The following is a 27,874-nucleotide window of genomic DNA, read 5'->3' as shown; positions in this document are numbered from 1 at the left end:
CAAACTACCGAACAACAACATAATTTGAAATTATTGTTGGTGGATTTTATCGTACCCAAAAAGTAATTTCTTTATGAAATTCAAATATAAAAACTAAGGTAAATTACACAAGCTCCTCTGAAATTTACAACGATTATAAATTCTTTATTTGAAAAATCATTAATACCCTCTTGATTTTAATGGTCTTGAAACAACTAGCTCAATCCATTACTTTTCGGTAGGCCTTTAGTTATTTTTTGTGGTGAATTGACTAAAATGCTATTATGGACTATAAATTAAAATTTTACTTATTCTTTAGAATATTTTGAAAAAAAAAATTATAGATTACGTGGACAATCTTTTTACAATTTTTTTAATTTTTCTATCCACCCCGTCTCTTTTTTTCTTTTTTTAAAAAAAATATACAACAACGGCAAAGTGGACAATTTCAAACCTCTATCCAAAGATTAATAATTTCGCTAGGGGTATTGACAATTTCTCAAATAACAAGAGAATAATCGTAATTATATCGAATTTAAAAAAAAAAGTAGAATGAAAGAAATAGAGAACAAAATTCAAAGAAATCTTCATCTTCTTCCTCTAATTTTCTGGAGCCCCATCCCTACTCGAAATTGGGATACCTTTTTTTATAATTTTTTATTGTAGCAGCAGGTCCAATCAAAATATACATTTGAAAACCTCGTAGCTCTCTGGGTTCTGTACTCGTGTTATCCCCAGACTCAATTTAGATAATTAGATGAGGGCGAATTGGTTTAACCATATAAATATGTGTGGTTTAGAGGAAACAATGCAAGAATTCCTTGTGATATTATAAATGAATAAATAATTATTTTATAAAAAATTACTAATAATTTATCTTCCTGCGTTGGTTAAAATACAGCGATTCACCCCTCCTATTTTTTTTAAAATGAAGCAATTCATAGGGGGTAAATTGCTAATTTTTTTTATTTTCATAAGAAGATAATATACTTATTTGCAATATCACAAGAAGGTAAATTGCATTAAACCCGTGATTTAGAGCTTCATTTCAGGGAAGGTCGCAAGATTTTAACTACTAATTAACTGATTAAGTGGTAGTTATGCATCTTTTTCTGATATACAGAAGATACATTCTTGATTGATCACCGTACAGATAAAAAAAATGAGAAAAGAAATTGGGATGATTGAATCAGGGAATTGAACCCGACGTGAATCGAACACGCAACCTTCTGATCTGGAGTCAGACGCGCTACCATTGCGCCACGGATCCCTTTGAAAGACCACTCTTTGTTCTAACTATAAAATTATTGGTAAATTCTCCAGAGATTTAGTATAATTATAAATAACTCATCATTATTTAAACAATTATAAGTACTCCTAATTTTAACACCCCTCTAATAACGAGCATATTCCATTTGATTTTCAGCCATATTTTTATGGTGAACTGAATAAAATGCCTTTTGAATTATAAATTATAATTATATATATTTTATAATATTCTAAAATATTTTATGAACTATTATTTCATACAGATTATTTATTATACCCATTCTCAAATATTTTTATACTTTTTTAAAAATTTTAGTAAGGTAAAATAGTAATGTCCACTTCACCATTTAGGGACTACATAATTATTTTTAATTTAAAAAAATTTATAATTATTTAAATAATAATGAAATATTCATAATTATGTCAAATTTCAGGAAATATAGTTATAATTTACCCTTAATTTATTCAAGAGCAAGATGTGTTTGACATGTTTTTAAAAATTAAACAATCACAGCAAATTTAAGGAAAATTTTATTAAACTGCTGTGAGAAGTTGTATGGTCCTGGACTGCACTATATATGACCATGTGTCTAAGTTTTTCCCCTTTCTTTTCTTTTGTTTTTTTTTTTTCTAAATATTTTATTTAATACTTATTTTCCTTACAAAATACAAAAACTTAGAGCAATACAAAGAATTGCAAAATTTAATCAAAGACGACTCCGATATGCTATCGATAGGGAATTAGTATTTTTAGTCCTATAAGTTAGGTTCATATTACTTTTGATCTCATTATTACGGGATTAACACTTTTAGTCCTATAACGTATAAAAGTTAGCACTTTTAGTTCTTATACACCTTTTCATTTATAATTTAACAATGTAGGTCACGTGCCTAGCACGTTGCTGTTAAGTATTTTTTGTTGGAGGAAAAATTGACTCTTTTTCCAATAGTTGCATATCAGTATTTCATTTGGCCTACTTGATTCGATTGTGGAAGACATGATTTTTTGTGTTGCTTTTACTTGGCTTCAACTTGTAGAAATATAAGAAGGATATGTTTCAATTTTTGTGAGAGAATAGATAAATCGCTATGTTTTTTGTCCTAATTTATTTTCAAAATTTATCTTTTTTCCCTCAAATGTACGTAATATTTTTCCCGAGAAATGGTCTCAAGTTGGAAAACATACACTAAAAATCTAAGAAGCAACGCACATTGATTATAGTCCTGCCCTATGAATACCCAACTTCAGTGTGCACGGGGTGAAACATCATATATGTTGTAGCAATTATGATGCATGGATATGGATACAACAATATAAAAAATATAAAAAAATTACGACACGGTACTAATATGATTATATAAATATAATATATTTATTATATATATTCTCAATTTCTCATAAAATTAAAATATGCAATATAAAAAATATCAAGATAAAATAAGCATGTTTTTACATCTATATTTTTAACAAAATATGACTTCAAAAATATACATAACCAGTCTATCTTAAGAAGTACGCAATGAAAAAGTTTTAATATTCAATTTAGGTAAATCATCATGATCATCTCTTGAGTTTTCAGTAATTTCATCCCAAATCTTTTAGTTTGAGAGGAGTGAATTAATTCTCTTTTTTTCTTTATTATCATTAAGCTCAATTTTTTAAAAAACAACCCAAAACTTTTTGTAATTGTAGGAAAAGTCCAAAACATGTCGGATATACGCCATCAGGCGTGTCCGACGCCATGTTCTTTTTTTTATTATTTTATATTTTTGAACATATGAATGATGTGTCCGTGTCTAACGTATATCTAACACTGTATCGAATATTTTTTTGAAGTATCCGTGCATTATAAAATAACACTTTTCAAATACGTGTTCTATTTCTCGGGTCAATATGATATATATTAGGATGGTGATTGTTACATAGGAAATGATCTGCAAAAACAAAAAAGTAAACGAAATCTATGACAAGTAGCATCAAATTTCTCCTTGAATTGTTGGTACTCCAAATTTAGGGAATCACGCGAACTGAGCCACTCCAATAGACCAAGTATTATTTATTTGCTTTGATCCTGGACATATATGAGGATCTCCATACTAAAAGGTTTCACGATATTTTTTACTTGGGTTTGCATTGGTCGATGACGTTCTTACATCGATGTTGAGGCCACATATACATAGTATTTCTAGCACAAGAGTTGTTATCAAATGGCTAAGTTGTGCTTGACAAGACTGTATTTCAAAATTACATGGAACTTGTACATGAATTGGTGCGTGAGTGTATCAAGTGTGTGCGTAAAAAAAAAAAAAAAAATCATATTTATAATCTCAAATATTACCGGTCATCACAGATTTAGTATGAACTTTCTCTTAGTACCATGACCGGTTTCACCTTAATTACACACGTATAATAGAAAAAGAATTCCATTGATGTTATGCATTTATAATCGTTCTCATTTATAATCGTATTGTAGGACAATTTTTCAATTCGTTAATTGTTGAACAAGTACCTAATAATAAACAAATAAAAAAATTATATTTTGTTAGTGCTATTCTATCAAGATAAAGTAAAATAATATGTATATATATAACAATTATACTGAAGTGGGTTCCCTGCTCCAGACCCGACTAGGTCCCAATTCTTAGGACCTACTACCTGCCCCGCCTTTAATTTTTTGGACTTAAACCCGCCCCATTAGGAATGGGTGTGAGCAGGTTCTACCGAGTCCAATTACCATCTCTAGATTTTACCCACTGCCATAGGGGATGTTTGGAGATTTAGGGGGTTCAGTTAGCTTATCTTAACCATCACCCCAAAGAGCAGATGCCTAATCTGGAAGAAGAGTCGAGCCCCTTTGCTAGGGAGTCTTGGCTTACTGGTAGTGATCCCCGAGGCAGGGGTGATTCCATACCTAGAGACAATCACTCTCCAGAGTCCAAAGAAGGTTGGACTCTTATATTTGGGTAAGTGAGGTGGCTATAAATAGCTCCTTTCTTCTTGGTAATTCTTGATAAAGATTAACGTCTTCTTGACACTCGCACATGAAAAAAGCTCTATTACTCAAGCACACTTATTCTTATTTTGTTACTCATTATTACTTTCTTCATTCATAATTACACGTCGAAGTGCTAATGTCTTTTTTTTTTTTTTTACAGATTTCCTCTTCAAGACTTGTAGAAACTCAAGCCCAAAAATTTCAAGTTGAACTTGTTGAAACAAGCAACCTTTTTGCTCACATCCGTATCCAAGACAAACCAACTGATTAGTTTATATGGAATCCTATAGAATCCAATAAGATGTGGAAAAACACTCTCGTTGAATTCTGATCCTTATTGTCTCACGGCATAACTTAATTATCATGCAAATAATTTCTTGATGTAACCTTTTGCCTGAGGAAAACAACCAAATAATGGATATTCATGTGTTTAGGTTTGACAAAGTTGCAATTTACAATTAAAATGCTAATACAATTTTTTCTCAACTAACAATTTTGTGAAGAGGGACCATAGTTTTCTAGTGTGTTTTTTTGCTATGTAATAATTACTCTGGAATCAGGGGACAATCTTATATAATTTCATTTCTTGGACCAACTCTCTTGTCTTTTCTCTATGGAGAACCCAAGTTTTATGGGGTGTTTTGTTGCATAAAATAATTGTGGGAGGCCTATGTAATCAAGGGAGCATAGTGTATTTAATCATCATAATTTAATTGTCAATCACTTTAGGTCAAAGCAAGCATTGACATATTGATAGATTTAAAGGACTTGAATTATAAAAAAAACTAGTCGTCGTGGCACGTTGTCAATGCGTGCGTATAATAAATAATATTTTATATTTTAAAATATATTGTGTAAATAAAAATATATATGAACTAACACATCATATTTTACTAAGAAAAAAATAATTATTGACTTCAATTTTAATAACAATAGACTAAAAACTGTAGTAAATAATTTTAGTTGACCACAGTTAAATAAAATCGATACAAATTCATAAATTTTTCACCAAAAAGGGATTATTTGCCATGACTCAAAGCCATGGTAAAAATATTTGCCATGGCTAAAAATATTTTTCATCAAGATTTTGAGACGAATTTTTGTGACAATTATGACCCTTGGTACTGTGCAGTTCCACACAAATCCCAGAATTAATTAAATTTCGTCATTTGAACTATAATCATTTTTATGGCATCTAACTTTTTCTTGCATCAACTTATCATTTCAACTTTACAAAACTTTGCAATTTGTCATTTATAACTATTTTTTAATCAATTTTACTTGTAAAAAAAAGCATCACATATAGTGCAGATGTGATATTTTTTACATATGATATTTTTCAGACAGAAAAAAAAATAATATAAGAAAGTGTAAATTTCGTAAAATTAATATAGTAATTTGATTTAAAAAAAATTCCATAGCAACTTGTAAGACGAGTATAGTTCGAAAGACAAAAACTAATATATTACATGAATAATCATATTACTCATCAACGTACTATATAGTACATCTTGTACAATGTTGAATCGACACCTAATACATAAATCAATACTACGCCAAAATGTTTAATTATGACAGTATCGTATGTCCAAACCTATAATTTTTATTAAAAGGAAAATAAAACTGCCAGCTAATAACTTTTATGAAAATGAAATGATTACTTCAGTTTCAATATATCACCATATGATTGGTGTAATACAATTCAAAATTATTATTTGGTTGATTTTCGCGTACGGTGTATATGTGCAAAATATTGAAATCACATCATTTTTAAATATCATATGTGCACTACATGTGGTTCTTTTTAAATAAAAAGTTTGGTTTGAAAAACAATTATAATTAAAAAAATATATAAAATTTTATAAAGTTGAGATGATAAATTAATATAAAAAAATTTAAAATATAAAAATAATTATAATTCAAATGATAAAATATAATTATTTTTTTTATTACATTAAATAAAGGAAAAGGACATATTGGTCCTGTGTGCACTCTATATATTCTGTTGGTCTAAACAAGGAGCACAGCGATACTTTATTACATAAAAGGTGGCTGCTTACACACTTTTCATCTTCTCATTGGCTCAAAGGCGCATTATCATATTGTATAATGCGATCATGCGTCCTTTGATGCGCGAATGCGTGGGACGCGCTCTGTGGCATCGCTTGAACTGAAGCGCTAGCCCAGTTTTGAGTTTGGTAGATTAACCTTGTTGGGTTAAAAGAATAGTGGAAACAACCTTAACCATAGTTAAAACAACACTAGAAGACAAGAGAATTTGCAGCTCACTGTTTTTCTCTCTTGCTTTCATCACAGGGCCGCTCACTGTACCATTCTCTCAGCTCTTTGTTCTTGCTTCTTAATAGGAGGAAGAGAATCTGGGCTCTCTGTACAGACATCATGTTTCAAGGATGTGGTGGTTTGGTGTAATGTGTTTTCAAGATTTGTGGGGATGAGTGTTCTCTTGAACAAATAGAGAAGAGGGAGAGGGTGAATAAAATAAAAATCTTCTCTTGATGCCATTATAAGTGCTTGGAGATGGGAATCTGATCTGGGATATTTTTAGTGGGAATCTTTGGTGATTTTAAGGCCACTTTCTTGAAAGGTAAGAGCTTGTTCACCTCCGTAATTGGTTATTACATACTAATTTGTAGCAACACTTTGTGGGTTGCTTTTGTATTGTTTTGTCTCTTTTTATATTATTGCCACTTTATGAAACCACTTGGAACAGTAATTGGTGCTTTTTGAATGCTGTTGCTGCCGACTGAGAGCTAGCACCGTGTACCCTTTACTGGACTAGTTGCGATTCTTCACATTCTAAACCTGTCTTTATTGCTGGAAGATGAGTTGAGTTTGTGCTTCAGTGTGTTTCCCTCTTATCAGATGTTCTTCTTACCGCTTGTTCTTGATTTTTGTTGGGATCATGTTTAACTTTAGCTCAAGTGATTTTTCTGAGTGGGGTAATGTGGTATGTAAATTCTTTCCCTACCATTCAGCATGTAGAATTTGGTGATCTTGAGCTTCACTAATTTTCCTTTTCATTTAGTTGATTTTGCATTATGTACGTATTGTACTTGCTTGTTCAGTTGCAAAATGTCAGTTAAAAGTCTTTGTTCTTTCAGGGAAGGAGTTTATTATCACATGTCATGATTGCCAATATTTCTATTTTCTTGTATTTTCTGTGGAAGAATATCTCTCCCTCACTTTCTGTATCTGGCTTTGTTCGTAGAGCTCAATTGTCTCAACAGTTATCTAGGGTGGACGTGATCTTCTTCCAATTACAGCTCATAGTTAGCCTGAATACATACTGTGTAAGTCATGGTTTCGAGGTCTTATTCCAACTTATTGGATCTCACATCTGGTGGTTCTCCTACTTTCAGCCGTGGGGGGAAGAAGTTCCCCCGAGTCGCAACTGTAGCTGGGGTGTTATCTGATCTAGATGATGAAAACAGAAGTAACGGTGGCTCTGATGCTCCCTCATCCATTTCCCAAGAGCGTATGATTATTGTTGGAAATCAACTCCCACTTCGTGCGCATAGGAGGGAATCAGATGGTGATAAAGGCTGGGACTTTAGTTGGGATGAGGACTCTCTTCTTTTGCAACTGAAAGATGGACTTGGAGAAGATGTGGAGGTAATATATGTCGGTTGTCTCAAAGAAGAAATTGATGTTAGTGAGCAAGAAGATGTAGCTCAAACATTGCTTGAAACTTTCAAGTGTGTCCCTGCTTTCATTCCATCGGAGCTCTTCAGTAAATTCTACCATGGTTTTTGCAAACAGCACTTGTGGCCTTTGTTTCACTATATGCTTCCTCTATCTCCTGATCTTGGTGGCAGATTTGACCGTTCCCTATGGCAAGCTTATGTTTCGGTGAACAAAATTTTCGCAGATAAAGTAATGGAAGTCATCACTCCAGATGATGACTTTGTGTGGGTTCATGATTACCATTTGATGGTACTACCAACATTTCTAAGAAAGAGGTTTAATAGGGTGAAACTTGGGTTTTTCCTCCATAGTCCTTTCCCATCATCAGAGATATATCGGACTCTACCTGTAAGGGTTGAACTTCTACGGGCACTTTTGAACTCTGACCTGATTGGCTTCCATACATTTGATTATGCAAGACATTTCCTTTCTTGTTGTAGTAGAATGTTGGGGGTATCATATCAATCTAAACGTGGTTATATAGGGCTTGAATACTATGGTCGTACTGTCAGCATTAAAATCCTTCCAGTTGGGATTCATATGGGCCAGCTTCGCTCTGTGCTGGATCTTCCAGAGACAGAGACCAAGGTGGCGCAATTACGGGATAAATTTCAGGGTAAGACCGTTTTGCTTGGGGTTGATGACATGGATATTTTCAAAGGAATAAGCTTGAAACTTCTGGCATTTGAGCAATTGCTTACTCACCACCCTGATAAAAGAGGTAAAGTTGTTCTTGTTCAGATTGCTAATCCTGCCAGAGGCCGAGGGAAAGATGTACAGGAGGTTCAGTCAGAAACTTATGCAACTGTTGCAAGAATTAACCATGTCTTTGGAAAACCAGGATATGAGCCAGTAGTTTTGATTGATACCTCGCTTCACTTCTATGAGCGCATTGCATACTATGTAATTGCAGAGTGTTGTCTTGTCACTGCAGTGAGAGATGGAATGAATTTAATACCTTACGAGTACATTGTATGTAGACAAGGAACTGATAAGCTAGATGAAACATTAGACTTAAACCCATCAGCACCAAAGAAGAGCATGTTGGTGGTTTCTGAATTTATCGGGTGTTCTCCATCACTTAGTGGTGCAATTAGGGTTAACCCTTGGAACACTGATGCTGTTGCTGAAGCTATGGATTCTGCTATGATGGTTCCTGAGGCAGAGAAACAAATGCGGCATGAGAAGCACTACAAGTATGTCAGCAGCCATGATGTTGCTTACTGGGCCCACAGCTTTCTGCTAGATCTGGAAAGAGCATGTAGGGAGCACATAAGGAGGAGATGCTGGGGTATTGGGTTTGGTTTAGGATTTCGTGTTATTGCCTTGGATCCAAGTTTCAGGAAACTGTCGGTAGAACACATTGTCTCTGCATATAGAAGGACGAAGAACCGTGCAATTCTTTTGGATTATGATGGTACAATGACATCCCAGAGCGCCGCTGATATGAGTCCAACTGCGGAGGCTATTGGGATCTTAAATAAACTGTGCAGAGACCCCAAAAATGTTGTCTTCGTTGTAAGTGGGAAGAATAAGGAGATCTTGACGCGATGGTTTACTTCCTGTGAGAATCTGGCCATTGGGGCGGAGCATGGATATTTTCTGAGGTAAAATATTCTTCAATTCGGTAGCATAGGAGTTACTTTATCATTTGCGTACTCCTTTACAAAAGAAAAACAGAAACAGATAAAACAATAAATTCCTTTTGGCAGTGTAAGCGTGCTTTGCCATGCAATCACGTCAAAATTACGAACAGTGTGAAGAATGACATTCAATCTGAATAGAGCTTATCTTCAATAGCTACATGTTAAATGAACAAGGAAACCTTTAGATAAATAAAGTACTTATAGATCGTAAACTAGCATCGAACCCTTGCTGGCTTCTAGTGCTTATGCCTTTTGCATGGATGGTCTATACTAGCTTTAGATGGGCTGTTCTTTGAATAAAATGGGTAATTTGAGCTGAATAGTTGCTTGTAATTAACTAGGAAATCCATGTTCAGGTGCGGCCAATAGATTCATAGCGATGTTGTTTTACATCAGAATAGCAACAAGTATTTTTGTGGTTGGATTAGGATTTAATTGTTTCTCTACTAACTGACCCTCGTGCCTTTTGCTTCTGCTAGAACTACTTCACCTAAAAAAGTTCCTTGGGAACTTCTGTGTTTGAACTTCTCTTGTGTGTGCATACGTATAATGAATAGATAAAAGAATAGAAGATATAGTAGAAGGTGAGAAAACACACGAATTCAGAAGCTTTTATACATTGCGGTAAAAGGTCCACAATCATTTTTTCCTATTTTCTTAAGCTGTCAACTGGAGAAAGAGCAATTTTTGGCTGTGGATGTCAGTGCTATTATTCAAAATATAAGAGTGGTTTCTGAGTTTGAAAAGATTTTATCCATTGACTTCCTTTGTTACCTTATCAACCTTGCTAGTGCAATCCATTTCATATTTCAGGCCACAAAACAGTTCAGACTGGGAAACATGTTTTGTTTGTCAAGATTTTTACTGGAAACAGATTGCAGAACCTGTAATGCAGTTATATACAGAAACAACTGATGGTTCTTTCATAGAAACCAAAGAGAGCGCACTTGTCTGGAATTACCAACTTGCAGATCCAGATTTTGGGTCTTGTCAGGCTAAGGAGCTTCATGATCACCTTGAAAGTGTTCTGGCAAATGAACCTGTTTCAGTCAAGAGCGGGCAACACATTGTAGAAGTAAAGCCTCAGGTTAGCCACGAGCTTCATTTTCATCTTACTTCGATCAATTACTAGCATGTTAGACTGGAAGGTGGCACGTAGTTGCATGCTATCAACCTCACTGATTGCAATTACCGCTAGTTATATTCATGGGCAGGAATCTTTAATCAGGTTAATTTATTTCTGTATACCCTCCATACAGTTAGAGGGTGTTTGGCTAAGCTTAATTCAAACATCTTATACACTCCTACATCTTATAAAATGTCTTGAGAGCTTAAAGATGTTAAATCTTATTTTAGAAATAAGCTCTTAAAGTATTTGTATAAATAGGATGTCACAGCTTATAAGATATTAAAGTATTTGTCATGATAAGCTCTTCATACTGCAATAATGACAAAAAGGCCATCAAACTATTAGAATTTAAAATCATATAAATAGATAATTTTGATTTGGAGGGGAAAACGTCAATTATATGAAGGGAATTATACGAAGGGTAAAAGTAAAATATTAACAAAATTGTGAGTGTGTTTTTGTCTAAGATTAAAGAGCTTTTAACATGTTTTAACAAAAGTTGGGTGAAGTTAACTTTTTCCAAGAGAGCTTATAAAATCCAAAACAATCTTATTTTACGATCTTATAAGATCTTAAAAAGGAAATTTTGCCCAACAGTTTTCAAGAGCTTATAAGCTCTCAAACATCAAACATCTTATAAGATGTTTTTAGGCACTTAGCGCTCAGCCAAACACCCTCTTAATTTGCTTTTTGTTTCTGCCTTTGCTATATCAAGTGGGACATCTGATGAAACACATTGCTAGGAGCTTCGGTTGCTTTAGCGACTGATAGGCCAACAATGCTCATTTGTAAGGCTTATATGAATTCCACCTCCTCTATGATTTGGCAGTTAAGCAATGACCTTTCCTAATGTTTTGACTGTTGTCATGGAAATCTTGTCTTGTTAGTTGACCGCCATGATCAACAGTTACTTTGTGACTGAAATGTCAAGTTTACCTCTCTGGTTCTGTTGTTGTCCTGGATTCCCTATATGTTATTTGACCAAGAGTCAAGAGCTACTCTTGACTCCAGTGTCAAGTTCACATCTCTGGCTTCCCCCCCCTCTTTAACTGTGCTTGTCACTTTTCTGTTGAATCCTGGCACACACAACAACATTAGTATATTATATTTATATTGTCCCAAATCTATAATATTATATTATACTATATGATATTGTAGTATTATATTATATTTATATTATTTTAGTATTTTGTTTTTATGATATTATTTTGCGATATTTTAACACTATACTGAGTAATATTATATCATATTATTTTCTTTATCAGTGAAGATGATCAATTAAAATCGGAAAACGGAAACATTATAAGTGTTCTTTGACTAATCGAACAAGAACCTATCAAATTTGAGAAACCCTAAAAAGTATCATATTTATAAACGAAAAGGCAATAAACATAAAGATAAAGATCTAGTAGAAAGACAAAAATTCGTCGTGAACAAGAGGTCTCTAGGTTCATCTTTATTCATAAAAAAAGGGGAGAGGGAAAAAAAACAGACAGATCTTCACCACTGAGGAAAAGATACAAATACAGCTCTCGCGTGATGTTGTGTAGGGAAAGTGTCACTTCATCACATGTGGAAATGATGTATTTTAAATGTGACCAGTGTACAACAAGATAAATTCTGTAAAGCATGCTAGTAAAACTCTTCTTAATGAGCTTGTACTCCAGATCCCTATGTTTGTAATAAATCATAATTAGACTGCGTTCTGTACATAAGCACTGATCATCTTGAACCATACTGCTGAACAGCGGTGGTAGAGACATTCAGAACATAAAATAGAGAAGAGACTACATTGCTGATACATGCTTTTTCTTAGTAAGATACAGCTTGAAAATAGGGTGATAAGAAATTAAGAGTATAATTTATTGACCAATGCAATCAACTTGCTTTTCTTTTCTGTGTAATATCTTTTAACTATAAACCGAGGAATGATTTCTTGTAACTGCATATAAAAGGTTACAATGAGCCGTTATAGCAGACCAAACAAGAAGAAAGAACTATGTTTGGGAATTGAAGATTGTTGGCCTTAGTAGTCCTCAAGTAGCTAATGGTGGAATCATTTCTGAGCTTGTTATTTCCGTTTTTGTTTGTTTTTCATTTGACATGATTGTAATTGACCTTATCATGCTTTAGGGCCACCATTTAAAGATATAGATAATATAGGTGAGAGTGCTGCCCTGAACCCATGGAAGATCATACATCCATGAAGTTTGAACGCTTAAGTTCTGCTCAAACTTAATTGTCTCTAGTTGTAAGGGTAACAGAAATCATAGACTTGGCTCCATAACTGACAACCCTATTAGCCTTGCATCTGGAAAATCATGGACTCGGGATCTAAGCTATGAAATATAAGCTAGGCAACAATCATACCTGAGGAAAATTCCTATTCTATTGCTACGGATCTAATTTTGTGCTATTCTGATGGCATGTCCTAAACTGAGGCTAGAGGTTATACCTAAATGGACTAATTCCCACCATTGTCTTCATAATATACTATGGAGTTGAAGGAAGCATGGCGAACCTAGGGTCATACGAAAGTATATGCATACAATTAAGATTGGCCCCTTTGTGATGGGATCGTATCATTTATAGAGATGAGAGTTATTTTCCACCTTCATTTATAGGCGTCCACATCAATTTTTTCAATGTTTCCGTGTTTACTTTACCTTTGAAACAAGAGTTTGGAAGTCTAAAAGTGATGCAAGGTGTCTGTTGGATGGTTTCAACAATGTAAAGGACGATGTTGCTCAGGTGAGCAAACAAAATGATGGGATACTAGTATACAGTAGAGGAATTTATACTCAGGAAGCAATGGTTACTCTACTGAAGAATGGGCAGAATGAACCATATGCAGCACTCAGGCAAGGGACATGAGTCTACTAAGATGAGCCTTTCATCTACTAGTTCACAAGGACAAGTCAATTGATTGGTTGCGCCTGGTGACGCTGCCCAAGTGAACATTCGAAGAGGAGAATAGGTTGTCACAAGTATGGTGTACGTTAAGAGTTCTGAGGGCATTGGCTGATGTAATGCCCTATAAGAACATGTTATGCTTGGTGAGCACAAAAGCACCGCAGCTGTCAATATCGGATGTCCATGCAAATTCACGGGGAATTTCTCCATGTTCTGTCATAGTTGTTTCAGAGTCCATATCTCTTGTTTTTTTTTCTTTGCCTGAACTTTTATTTGAACTCCACAGTATTCTGGGGTCTCATTATTTTACGGTTCCCTTCTCTAAGACATTTCGGACATATTATAATATCTTAGTGTTGCCACAGAACGAATCAAATTGATTATGTTTATTAATATCAACAAACTACACCATTCTGACCTTTCCTTTTGACTTTAGAATGTTGCATAGTGCAGCAGCATCTGCCATGAGCTTTTGACAACTATGAGTATTCTTGAGTTAATGTTCTCACTCTCAAGTATATCTGAGGAAACATTTTATCCCAACTTAGTTATTATCCTGATCTATGTTTACCTATAATTATGTCCATAAAAGATTGCCGCTTGACTGCTTGACTATTTGTGGAAATCTTGCGCTGCTGCGCGTAGACGACTTCATGACATTGACTGAGCTTAATTATGTTCTGTTTTTTCTTTTTCCTTTCTGAATTCTGATTAAGTTTATCATTATGTGTTTTCCTAGTCATGACATATAAATACAATGTGTTTATAATGAAATTAAGTCATTCTATATTTGCCCAAGCCTAAACATATAATGAGTCTCTTTCTCCAACTGAAACATGAGCGTGGTGGGAGTTTTTCTTGATTCTGGTGTTGTTTACATCATCGACTGTATTTTCTCTCCACCAGGGGGTCAACAAGGGGCTGGTGGCGGAAAGACTTCTAGCAATGATGCGAAAGAAAGAAGTACTTCCCGATTTCGTGCTTTGCATAGGGGACGACCGATCTGATGAGGATATGTTTGAGGTGATAATGAGTGCAAAAGACGACGGTTCTCTTTCCCCAGTTGCTGAAGTGTTTGCTTGCACGGTCGGACAGAAGCCCAGCAAGGCTAAGTACTACTTGGAGGATATCTCTGAGATATTGAGAATGTTTCAAGGCCTGGCTGATGCTTCTGAGCAGTCTGCTAAAAGTGTTTCCTTTTCTCCACAACGCGTACTCATCGACAAAGTATGAAAAACATCATTGTATTTTACTCCTTCCAATGCAAATTGGGTATTTGTAGTAGTATTCTTTGTGATCTAGCACTTAGTTTTTGGTTGTGTTGGCGGTATCCCCCAAAGAATCCAAAACTTCTGGTTCGATCTTCTGTTAACTCTTTGTCCCGTTGCATAACTAGCTAATATGTTGTGTTCTTAACTTGCTGTTAGTTATCATTCCATGTACGACCTGAAGTACTAGAGTTGTAGTGTTACGAGCAACGCCAACCTTTCAAATTACATAGAAGCATTCGTTTTCTCCTTCCAGAAAACATCATTAGTGAGTTAAAGCTTTTTTCATGTAATTTTTTGTTAGAATTTGTGGAAACCACGTCGAAACACAGTGCTTCGACTGTTGAAACTTTTAAAGATTTGAGATGCATTATTGTTACTCAGTTGTAGCTTTTGGTGAAATGTGGTGCTCTAACTGTTGTAAATTTTAAAAGATTTTGAGATGTATGTAAATCATTCAAAACCCAGAGTCGAGGCTCAACAGACCAAAATTTCATACTAAATACTGTCAAGATAATGCAACGAATACTCAGTAAGAATCTAGGCCGCACGATGTTGGAGGGAAGCCAGTTTAAAGATAGTCGTCGGATCTAGGGCACAATCTGGAGGCACAATGATGATTTGGTTGTCTCAATGGGAGAAGGCCCAATGCCCAATTCCATTAAGTGGCTGGAGCGTCGTTCTGAACAAGGACCTTTGGACGGATGTATCGCAGCGATGGAAAAGATCCAACGGCGCACGTTTCACCTAGTATTTTTACGGAACCAGCACTTCCATGGATATATATTTCTTTCTTTCTTTCTTTTTTTTATTCGACTAAATTAATTTGTAATATTTTTTATTTAAAAATAAAATATATTTATTAATTACTTTTCATATTTATTCCTATTAATTTATTTTTTCATTACACGTATTTACCCATATCAATTTTTTTTGTGTATTATATTCTTAATATAATACACTAACTAGATTAAAATACCCCTATAATATTACATGAAATGACTAAAAAATATCATGACATTTGAAAATATTTAATGTTGAGAAATTCCCTAATACAGATATAAATAAGAACTAATTAGATCACTTGATATATTAAAATAAGTCAGATGATAAATAAAAAATTAATTAAATAAATGATCGTGTAAAGTAATATTTTAAAGAATATAGAATCGATTAAATCACTTATCGTGTAAAGTAAACACCTTTATAGTAAGATAGACTAAAATGTTTGGGGATTTGAGGTGTAATTATTGGGCACATCATATGATTTTTTTAGTCGTCTCCAGTATAATAGAATAAAATGTCAGTGTACACAATTTAATATTTTCAACAACGTACCATAGAAACCGCTCCTTGTGAGGGTGATGGGGGGTGTTAGTTAGATTTTGTCATTTGAACTATGATCGTTTTTACACTTTGGCATTTAAACTTTTTTTTTTTGGTCAACTTACCATCTCAATTTTACGAAAATTCGTAATTTTCCATTTATAATTATTTTTCAATCAAATTTTTATCACAACAATATCACATGCAATGCACATGTGATATATTAAGAGTTATGTGATTTATATTTTTCGCATAGAATGTCATGTTTCTCCAATAAAAAAATCAACAAAAAAAAAATGATCGTATATGGCAAAGTGAAATTTTTATAAAATTGAGATGACAAATTGACCAAAAAAGAAGTTTCAATGATAAAATATAAAAACAGACATAATTCGAATGACAAAATGCTACTCCTAAACCATCACCACACGTCCATTTTTCAAAACAAAGAAAAAGTAAAAAAGATGGGGGCACACAACTAACCATGGATAAACATTGTTTACACTATTATAAAATATTTAAATCATTGAAATGATCTTTTATTTTTTGTTTTTAATTACATGTTATAGTTTTATTAATGCAGTTACTAATAAAATTGCAATAAATATGATAAAAACAATTATTAATTAGGTCATTCAAGTTATTGGCATAAATATAAGAATTATTAAATTTGACATATATTAAAAATTACGGTATATTACATTTTGCCATTCAAATTATGATCGTCTTAATATTTTGACATCTATTTTTTTTTTCGTGTTAATTATTATATCGATTTTATAAAATTTTAATTATGTTTGTTTTTATTTTTGGCCCATCTCAAAGATGGAAATTTTTTTTTTGCATGTTTGGGTCATTTTATTTTGTAGTTTTCAAACTTGTTTTTAAGTGTTTTGGTTGATTTTGTGTATATCTATAGCCCAACTGTGCATATATAATTAGAAAATATAATTTATTTTAATCCACTCATAACTAAATAAATTATATACATATTCAATACATATATATATAAATATAAATAAAAGAGACATGATTTGACAATCAACAGTACTTTTTATCTTCCACTAACCAACATTAAACATATCATACTTATCTTATATTATCTCCAATAACAAATCCAAACATATACACTATCTCTAATTTGTACTTATTTATTTTTGTTTTTCTCTCTCTATGTCTACAAACCACCCCAAAACAAATTAAAAACAAACCAAACATAATGCTACATTTTGCCATATAACTTTTTTTGGTACCTACTTATAGTATCCAAACTTGCGATTTTGCACTTTACAAACTCCAATTTTTCTTTTTGAAAGTTATTTATTTATTTTTATGACGATCACTGAGACCCATCCTTACGGCGTTACCTTAATGTTGAAACCGTAGCTAGGTTTACTCCGAAGTCCTCCACAATTTCTCGAGTCTTCCCACCGAAGATTTTACCTCATAGTCCTAAACGCACTTCATTCTTGTTAATGGCGAAGAAAGCCAAAAACCCTGTGAAAGACGGGGGCACAAGTGGTCCTTCCAAATCTAATGAGGGTGAAAATTCCTCCACGGTTTTCAAGACACTGTTTGGTGAAATTTCAGAACAAAATTCAGCTTCTAATTCTCTTTTCTCTGAGAATAATCCATTCCGCAGGAAGCCCATTGAAACCCGGCAGCCAAACCATGAATCGGGATTAGGGTTCGCCGGAAAAGATGCTGAGAATAAGGGTATTTTGGGAGATTCGGGATTTTCTGAGATCCAGCAGAAGAATAAAAGAAAGAAAGATGAGGTGAAGGAAGGAAACTCCGGTCTTGATACTGAATTTGTTGAGGAGAAGAGTAAGAAATTGAGGGCGGCTGAATTGCAAGGGGATGAGAAGAACGTTAATACTATTCATTTTGAATCAAAAGAAACCCAGGGAAAAGATATTGGAGATTTTCCTAGAAAAGTTGAAAGTGGTGAGTTTAGTGGTAAAAATGAAAAGAAGAAAAAGAAGAAGAGGAAGAGGGATGAGGTGGAGGCAGAATATGAGGCGAGGCGATATGGAGTGATGGATGAGATGAAGGAAAATAAGGGGGAAAGTGGTGTGTTGGGCGAGAAGAGGAAGAAAATGGAGAATCCGGAGGATACTATGGTACCAAAGGAAGGTTTTGATGATGAAAGTAAGCTATTAAGGACTGTATTTGTTGGGAATTTGCCACTGAAGTTGAAGAAAAAGGAAATTGTAAAGGAGTTTGCTAAGTTTGGTGAAGTTGAGTCTGTAAGGATTCGTTCAGTTCCTATTATTGATGTGAGTTAGCTATCCTTTTCCTCTTTCTTACTTGTGATTGTTGTATCATATAACTTAATGAGGATGTTTCTGAAATTGGATTGACGCCACGAAAGGAATTTGAATGGTGGTAATTTCCATTTACAGGGCAAAATGCCGAGGAAAGGTGCTGTAATCAAGAAGCGGATCAATGAAAATGGAGACAGGTTTGTTTTCTATTGGAGTTCTCTATGTACTTGGTTGAGTTTGTCACTTTGGTGGATATCATGTGGTAAACTAGATTGCAGCTGCAATTTTCTCCGTAAGTTTTAGAAAGATAACGATACAGGGTCTCTCCATCCCGGAAAAAAGATAAAAGAAAATAAAAAAAGAAAAATGAAGAACAAAGAAAATGCTGATTTCGACATGAAATATTTTCTTTTTGTGGTTTCTGATAGTACAGTTCGGACTACACCCTGATAATTAGGCCTTCGTGGAGTAGTTTCTATCAAAATCAAGTGGAGTAATATGCTGTCTAGATTAGTACACTCACTAATGAATATTTTTAAACTGGAAAATTAGTCTACTCAGCTTGCTCAATGATAAGGTCCAGCTTTCCTGCTAATCTTAATGGTCAATGCATCCATGCTTGCTTGGTTTTGTATATTTCAGTTCTTTTCTGTTTGTGTTTGGCCAAATTTTAGTACAAGAACTTGAAGATATCAGATTTCTCTTTCCCCATTCAATGTTACATGACCATCTATATGAGGTCTAGCAGTGCTTTTAGTTGTATTATTGCAAAACGCATATACATAAAGTTGGCTGTTCTTTTTGCAGCGTTCATGCTTATGTTGTTTTCAAAACAGAGGAGTCTGCTCAAGCATCATTGACCCATAATATGGCTTTGGTATGTTTCCATGTTAACATTCTTTCTACTTCCTTTCAAGATAGAATGTACTTATTATACAGGTAAAAGGGGGTGATTTGTAATGTCCATGAGTACAGGTTGGTCGAAATCATATCCGTGTTGACAGGGCATGCCCACCACGCAAGAAATTGAAGGGGGATAATTCTCCCTTGTATGACAATAAGAGGACTGTTTTTGTGGGAAACCTTCCATTTGATGTCAAGGTATGATTTCTGATCTTGAAAGTTAGTTGGTTCTCTTTTTCATGAGTCTTTCTCTACCTCTATAACCATGTTCCACTTTTCAACCTTTCTAGGACGAAGAGCTTTATAAGCTCTTTACTGGTATAAAAAATCTTGAGACTAGTATTGAAGCTGTTCGGGTTATCAGAGATCCTGGATCGAGCTTGGGAAAGGGCATTGCATATGTCTTGTTCAAAACCAAGGTATGAGTAGTATAATTGCATTGGTTGGTGTCTTTTACTAACAATCTTCCCTATCTAACTCAAAGCTACTTTCTTTTCTCTGATCTATTCTAGTCACAGTATTATGTGGAATGGTTTCTGTATGTAAAACTAGATTGAATACCATTTCTTTTTGTATTTTTATTTTGGAACCTAAAAACCCTTGGTGAATTCTTTGAACTAGCTTGATTGACCACCTATTCTGTGTTTGGTAAGGAAAATTGCAAATTGGTGTTATTTGTTCTGAATCCGTCATTTTGTGGTAATTTGCATAATTTTTGTGTCATCATATAAACTATGTTGATGGATTTTGGGTATACATCGTATGTTTCCAATGGAATGAATGTCATGTATAATTTGTCAGTTCATTGCCTTATTTAAGCGCTTTACCATCTTTGGGCAATTTCTAGTCTATGGCTTAAGAAAATTATGCGGACGTGCAAAATAATCAATTTCTTAAGGGTTTTATGTGGATATATTGTCTTAAATAAAAAAAAGATCCCGAGATTCTGAATTAAATAAAATTCTAGTTAACATCTTGAAAATTGTGGAGTGGGACTAATTATGGCCAGTGTTTGCTTAATTGCTTTGATCCATTGTCAGGTGTAGAGGAGTGAAACTCGAATGAGACAACATTTTGGGGGGCACTAAAAATGGTGTGATTCAGAGTTATATTGTGTCATGGATTGATGGTTTTTTGACCAATCACTCAAGAATATAGGTAGATCTTGGATGATATGCTACTGCAAGTACATTTTGTGTCTGGATTCCGAGTAGGGAATTTATATTCTCTCTGTATTTTGTCCATCCTATATTTTTCCCTGGGATGGGGGTGAGGGGTGGTTCGCAGGTTTTAGCTGCACTTTAATGCATTTGAAGTGCTTAATAATGCACAGCTTTACCTGAATCATTTTTAGTGCAGTTTTTGAAAGTTATAGTAAAAACATGTTTGTTTATACGTATTCTCATTGGAAATATATCAATTTGACACCACATAAAATTTTCATAATGTCTGTGAGTTTAGATTGAGAATTGAGCTAAAATGGAGTCCACCTAGGAGATGGGTGGGTAAGGCCTGGAGTGGTACTCCAATGAGGATATGGAACAGGTAGAAACTCTTGCAAAGCCACAATCAAGTTTTTGTATCATTCGGAAACCGAAAAGCATGTAAATGTAGTACTTTTTCTGTTTTTCTGGTGAGAAAAGGTAAAAGGATAATAGAAGTTCAAGCTTCAATTCGAAGTGGCATATGCTCTCTCTTCGAACGCCCCCTCGGCCCTCCTCTATCAAGTTCTTATTTATCAGTTTCTTTCTTTTGCCTACTTTTATCCTTCTTGCATGATTGTTTGTATGTTCTTTTTGTTCACTTTTTGAGGGTTTGTGTCTTTGGTTGGGTGGATTAGTGCTGTTGCTAAGTGGTGCTTCCAGTAATCTCTCATGAATTAAGATTAACTGTATATGGTGATTGCATCATCACATTGATTTTTTTGTAAATTTTTTCACCTGTTTGCGCTGAATATCTTTAATTACTAAGTTAAACAGATGATCCTTTTGTCCTCAGTGCTATATGGATTTATGTGAACTATGTGGTCATCTATTCCAAGGAAGTACTTTTCACGGATAATTGGCCTTGCTGTATGATTTTCTATGATCTATGTCTTCTTCTAATCTGGGAAACTGCTGTTTAGTACGAAATGTTAAAATGATTGATCTTATGGTTTTTCTTATTTACTTTCTAATGGTTGCTTTTATAAAATATATGCTCCACATCGCATTTCCAAACCCTTTGTAATCTGAGATCCGTGATCTTATGCTTCGTCCTGCGTGGTTTTATCTTTTACTAAAGACTTCAATTCCATGGGTATTTGTGGTTTGCTTTTTATGTCAAGGTCTTGAATGTTTATGTTTTAAGCAAAATGATTAATTTTATTTACTTCTTGTGCTCATTAAGGATGCTGCGAATTTTGTGGTTAAGAAACCCAACTTGAAGCTTCGGGATCGTGAGCTTAGGCTAAGTCATGCCAAACCAAATGACACTTCTTCAAAGAGGAAGAACTCTTTACAACCAGACACTAATAGCTTATCCGCTAAGAAATCTGCTGTTGGTTCCAGAACTCCGGATGATGCTAATAAGGTGAAAGCCAAGGCAAACTTGTCATACCAGGGCTTGCGAGCTAGCAAGTCTGGTACCCAGAAGAAGGTTCATACAAGGATTACGTTGCCTGCAAAATCAAAATCTCAACCTGCCATGGAGCAGAAGTCTGGGCACAAGAAAAGGCCAGCAGTAGCTGCTAGAAAGGAAAAAGCCCTTCAGGCTGCTAATGCTTCAAAACTAGCTGGAACAAAGCGAAAGCTTGGTAATCGAACCCCTGATAATGCTGGACAAAAGAAGAAAGCAAGAAAATCCAGGTAGGATCTGGATGGTATAAGGTGTTCTGCTTGGGCCATAGTTGAGGAGAAAATGGTTTAATTCCACATGAAGTTGGAGCTGCATTTCATTTGCCTACTCATCCTCCATATCTCACGCAGTGTAAGGAACTGTGAATTTGGATTTAGTTAAGGATTTAAACTGAATGGATTCCTAAATTCCTTTGATTTCCAATTCACATTTTCAAATCTCTTGTTTGGTGATATAACATTGTGTTTGGTTTGATGCATTTGAATATAGGAATTTCAAATCTTTAATAGTATTTTTTTTAATATGTTTGGATAATTTCATATTAGAAAGGATTTTAAATCCTTAAATTTTATATTGAAATATGGTTTGTTGAATATTGATGAATTTTAATTTCTTTTTATATGTACTTGTTTGAAATTATTTCTTGGAATTCTTCTCCCAAATCTGAAGGCTTTTTATCCAAAAGGTAGCTGAAGGAATTTGTCCCAAGGATTTCAGACTAGCAGACTTTGAGTTGATTTTGAGTCTTCGAATAGTGATTCTTACTACATTTAATCTTCTTTTACCTATTTAGTCTATACAAAGTGATATCAAGAAATAACATTCTCATTGCCTATGCAGTATGTGAAAATATTAATACCTTTATAAATGTTTTTAATTTTTCATTTTGACAATATTAATTTTATAATATATTAAAGCTTAAGAGCAATGTACCGTTTGCGCCCTTTTTTTCTTAGTTTTAGGAAAGTGATCAACCTTCATGCGCTACAAGGACGTTATCCAAAATCAACCATCCACCTCCCCCTGCAAAGCTGTATAAAGAGATATCTACTAATTCTAAGGGTATCTTCTAGATGCATTTGATTGTAGGCTTCTTCAAACAAAATATTGTCTAAGCTATCAGAATCTATAAAGATCCAACTTACTTCATAATTGACTAGGGTGGCCAAAGAATTACTGTGAGGTACTGTCAATTCGATTTTTTGGGTGGATCCAAACTGGATGATTCGGGCATCTCCACATCTAATATTTCGTTTGACACGGCTTTCTGTATGTCCCATACTTGAGGCTTTCTTGCCCTATGCGAGCCTCCTCCCATAGGTCCCTTAGCGACCAGGCGAATCATCCATTTTTGAGGAGGATTGTGTGTATCCTTCCTAAGATTGTATGGACTCCTCCCGGGCCTTTTCCTTGCTCTACTCACGGTTTTCATAAGGGCCAGTGCCGTTTGCCCGCCAAGTATGGAGTTGTTCGCATCTTCGTTGGGCGCTTATGTTTGAATTCTCATTCGATTCGTGTGGCTGGCTTGAGCACTTAGCGAAGAGCTTCTCCAAAGAGGACTTTGAGAGTATCATCACCATCTGTTGGCCTATTTGTTGGAATAGAAACCGCAGTCTCATGGAACGAATCTTTCTTCCGGCAGGTGAGTTTTCTTTCCTTCGTGCTTAATTACCTCCTCACGTTCCGTTTGGTCTTTGCGACATCAACCAAGATTGCACCAAAGGTTTCCCCTGTTCGCTGCTCTCCGCCTGGGGACGGCGAAATTAAGTTAATTACGATGGTGCCATGTTCACCACTTCCTCAGAGATTGGGGGTCGCATTATTGCACGACTCAGTTGGAGCGTGCATGTGGTGGAAATCTATTCGCAAGAGATGGGTGCCTGAGCCAGAAATGGTAGAGGCTTTTGCTGCTAGGGAGACTGTTCTCCTTGCTCAACGGTTCGGGTGGATGAGGATAGTCCTCAAAGGGGATTGTGCCAATATCCATCTCAAATTGTCTTCGCCCCAGACTGATTGTTCTACTACTGGCGCTGTCACGCGTGATATCAAATGTTTAGTTTTCTGATTTCGACTGTTGCACCTTTTCGCTTGTTCCCAGAACTGCTAACAAAGTTGCCCACTGTTTGGCCAGGAAAGCAACTAGTTCTGTGTTAGAGGGTCCTTGTTTTCCCCCTCTATTGGCGGACACTTGTTTCTGGTTTTGATCAATGAAATAGTTCAACTTTCCTCTCAAATAAAAAATAAAAAATAACAATAATAATATTTTATTGTCTATTAAATTTTGTAAACAATGGCTCAAAAATAATTTTCCTACCAAAGACATGCGGATATATGAAAGTAAACACTTGATAGAACATATAAGACTAATCATACAAGATTCTTTTATTATTCATTTAATAAAATACAATTCTACTATTTATTTAATACGATTCTCAAAGTAAACGAGACCTAAATTTACAAAAATTAGATATCGGGTATTATTGGATTCTATTGAATTTGTACCCGGCCCAGGCTCCAATATTTTTATTTCAATGACTCTCTGAATATTACTCACCCACTTACCAAAAACCTACGACGATATTTGTCACGCCTTACCCTTGAAGGGAGTGAATACGATCAACTTCACACATGAAGTATGCAAAATGTCAATTGAAGCAGGCGGCGACGTGTCGAGAACACGTGCCTTCAATGATTAGTCATTGCATATGGGGTCACGTGCAACTCGTGGTTCCGCCAATGGCGGGGAATTTTTGTGGTACCTAATTCACTCCTTTCCACCTCTTCTTTTCATTCTTCAATTTCTTCAAACTCTTCTGATTTCGAAACCCCTTTACTTTGATATATAAGTTTATATAAAAATATTAATATAAAATATTTATTTTATTGTATGGGCATCAGTATAGAATTAAAATTCTGTATTAATTACTGTTATACCTGAATAACTAATATCACTGTGGAAGGTGGTATAAAATTAGTCTCAATGATGCACCAAATGTAAATTACCATTGTACCCTCAAATTTGACTGAAAAATAATAATATAATGATAATAACAAGAATAAGAATAAAAAAATAAAAATATTTTGTTGTCTATTAAATTTTATAAACAAGGGCTCAAAGGTAATTATTCTACTAAAAGCATGTGGATACATCAAAGTAAACACTTGATAGAATTTATCATGTCTCGATAATACATATAAGTAAACATCTGACTAATTATACATGGCTTTCTTATAATTCATTTATTAAAGGATAATCTTATCATTCATTTAGTATGATCCTCGAAGTAAAGGGGGCTGAAATGTATGTAGAAAATTGTGTAATCCTATACAACGTTTTATATTTAATTTCTGTTAATTTATTCATTAATCGTGCAATTATCAATCATAGAGTTTCTCTCCAAAATTATTAATAATTTTTAGGGTAAATTATACTAACACCCCTAGAGATTAAATTTAATTATACAAACACCCGGATTCCATTTGAAAAATATCGAGTATATTCATTGAGGTCATAGCTGTAATTACAGGTGCATCATCTATTCAATGGCGAAACTCTACATGAACACCCCCTGAGTACATTGCACTAACACCTGTCGGAGGTGTACCTATAATTTTACAAAAAATATGGGGTGTTTGTGTTATTATGCTTAATCTCAGGAGTGTTCATGTAATTTACCTTAATTTTTAAATAAATGAATCTTTTTAAAAAAAATTCAAAAAATAATTGCATCTCTTCACTTATTAATTAAAATTTAGGTACAAAACATTTAAAATAATTAATTATTAATATTTCATCATAACCATATGGTCTCTACTCTTAACACATTTTGTCAGTTAGTTGTATGATTGTGGATGAGTAGCTGTTTTTGTCCCACATTATGGTATATAATATTTGTAGTTCAAAAGTTGCTTTTGGGGATCTTTTTATTAGTGGGTAAGGCATTGCTTCTCTTTTTCTCACAAGAAATCAACAAAACTTCTCTCACTTCTACCTTCAAAATGAGATTAAAAAACATTTAAAAATTTATACAATTGTGCCCAACACTTTATAATAATTTTAAGTCATAATTATACTCTTTAATTTAGTGTAATTATACGTAAATTCTCTATAATTTAGGGAATTATATCTAGTATTCCTGAATTATGAGGTTTGCTTTTATTTAATAAATAAGTTTCGCATTGGTCAAAATTTACTTAGTTTGCTGATATTAACAAAAAAAAATATGAATGAAAATTGATATTTGCCCTCAATTGACTTATTGCTGACTTATGGCGGGTCAAACAATTTTTTTGGACTAAACTATCTTTATAACAATGAAGATAAACCTCCTCACAAGCATTAACGTGTGAGGGTAATTTGGTTACAAAACTATTTATTTAACATGCAATAAGTCAATCGCGGGTAAATATAGATTTTTTTTTTGTTGTTAATATCAGAAAATTTGGTGAATTTTAATTAACGGAGAGACTTATTTGTTAGCCAGAAGCAAACCTCAGAGTACTAGGTGTAATTTTTCAAACAACATAGAGTCTATATGTAATTACACCAAATCTTATGAGATGAGAGTGTAATTATCCCTAATTTTAAAATAGGCCAAAATCTGCAAATTATTTTATTCAGGCCATATATCGATTTGGCCCCGATCAGACTCAAATTTAGAGGTATGTATGGACTCAAGAGAACTACCTGATTGTCCTCAAAACGATAATTCATGTTAGAATCATACAACCCGATATATCTATATATACTGCCCATACGTTCGAAGTACAAATTTTGACACTCCATACTTCCGTACGCCCTCTAGCTCTTTTTTTCCTAGTATCTTGCTAATTTAAGTATTTGAATACTATAATCGAAGTATGCTCGATATTCGAATGATTTCTTATTTTGTAAGACACATTACAAGATTACCGACCTCGTTAAGCATGTGTATTCAGACCTTTTCATATTCAACTTAGACTCGAAATAAATTGTCTAAATTCGAACACGCATCATATCTTATAAAAAATTTTACTTAAACAAGAAAAACATTGTAGTTCAGTCTCATAATATCTTATAACAACTTATCAAATTAATTTGTTATTGAATGTTTTTTACACCCCACATGCTCTATAAATTCATGAATATTTAACTATTACTATTAGTTAGTGCAATGAGTTATTTCATAAAATAAATTACAAAATTATAGCAGATGCTAATAGAAATAAATAAATTTAGGCCCTATTTTAAATAAAAACTACAAATTTCCCCCCATAATAATTATTATTATGGGAAAAGATTTCTCTAGAAAATAAAATAAATAAAATAAAGGGCATGCAGTATAATTCATTCAATTTTTAATTAAAAAAATAAAAAAAAGAAGACTGTGATTTTCTAATCCTGTTAGCAGTCAGCTTCTTTTTTAAAAAATTATATATAACGTTTAAGGCTTGTGTTGTTTATTTTTTTCATATAGATAATTTTTTTGTTTATTAATATTCTTAAAGGAATAAAATACAATTAAAATATTAAATAAAGTTTAATTGAAATAAATAAATTAAACAAAGGAATAATTACACCGACCTTCCCTAAAATTTGATGTAATTACATATAGACCCCATGTGATTTGAAAAATGACATCTACTATTTGCGACGGTTGTTTCCGTGCAACAAATAGATTAATTAGTTAGTCGAAATTCACGGGACTTATTCATATTAGCAAAAAAATATTTATTTTCGATTGACTTACTACCGACTTATTGCAAGACAGACAAATATTTTTTGTGAAAAACTTTCTCACATATGTTAGTACGTGTCAAGACGTATAATAATAATTTATTTGAAAAAAATTTATTTGACATACAATAAATTAATAAT

The 27,874-nt window shown here is 33.8% G+C and overlaps 2 protein-coding genes and 1 non-coding gene across 9 annotated transcripts; 2 read left to right on the top strand and 1 right to left on the bottom strand.

The window, feature by feature from the left end:
- Window positions 1-1,177: 1,177 nt before the first annotated feature.
- TRNAW-CCA (transfer RNA tryptophan (anticodon CCA)) lies at window positions 1,178-1,249 on the bottom strand. Its single transcript has one exon. It is a non-coding gene; the product is annotated as a tRNA-Trp (tRNA).
- A 5,101-nt stretch (window positions 1,250-6,350) lies between these two features.
- TPS5 (trehalose phosphatase/synthase 5) lies at window positions 6,351-15,053 on the top strand. Of its 7 annotated transcripts, none has more exons than XM_088877468.1 (6): window positions 6,353-6,849; window positions 6,976-7,090; window positions 7,474-7,555; window positions 7,625-9,556; window positions 10,409-10,682; window positions 14,544-15,053. In XM_088877468.1, the coding sequence occupies exons 4-6, from the start codon at window positions 7,743-7,745 to the stop codon at window positions 14,868-14,870; spliced, it is 2,415 nt and encodes an 804-aa protein (XP_088733594.1). In that variant the 5' UTR covers window positions 6,353-6,849; window positions 6,976-7,090; window positions 7,474-7,555; window positions 7,625-7,742; the 3' UTR covers window positions 14,871-15,053. The 7 variants fall into 7 exon arrangements, with proteins under 7 accessions (XP_011070303.1, XP_088733592.1, XP_011070302.1 ...); XM_088877467.1 differs by having other exon boundaries at window positions 6,976-7,212; XM_011072001.3 differs by having other exon boundaries at window positions 6,351-6,849; window positions 7,474-9,556.
- A 2,501-nt stretch (window positions 15,054-17,554) lies between these two features.
- Window positions 17,555-22,523, top strand: LOC105155992 (RNA-binding (RRM/RBD/RNP motifs) family protein). The gene is made up of 6 exons (XM_011071999.3): window positions 17,555-18,510; window positions 18,637-18,695; window positions 19,306-19,375; window positions 19,474-19,599; window positions 19,692-19,820; window positions 21,790-22,523. The coding sequence occupies exons 1-6, from the start codon at window positions 17,707-17,709 to the stop codon at window positions 22,249-22,251; spliced, it is 1,650 nt and encodes a 549-aa protein (XP_011070301.1). The 5' UTR covers window positions 17,555-17,706; the 3' UTR covers window positions 22,252-22,523.
- The last annotated feature ends 5,351 nt before the right edge of the window (window positions 22,524-27,874 follow it).

This window comes from Sesamum indicum, linkage group LG2 (genome assembly GCF_026168435.1).
Source record: "Sesamum indicum cultivar Baizhima isolate 11 linkage group LG2, ASM2616843v1, whole genome shotgun sequence".
NCBI lineage: Eukaryota > Viridiplantae > Streptophyta > Magnoliopsida > Lamiales > Pedaliaceae > Sesamum > Sesamum indicum.
The sequence above is the reverse complement of the archived record's forward strand: the minus strand, read 5'-3'. Positions and strand labels throughout refer to the sequence as shown.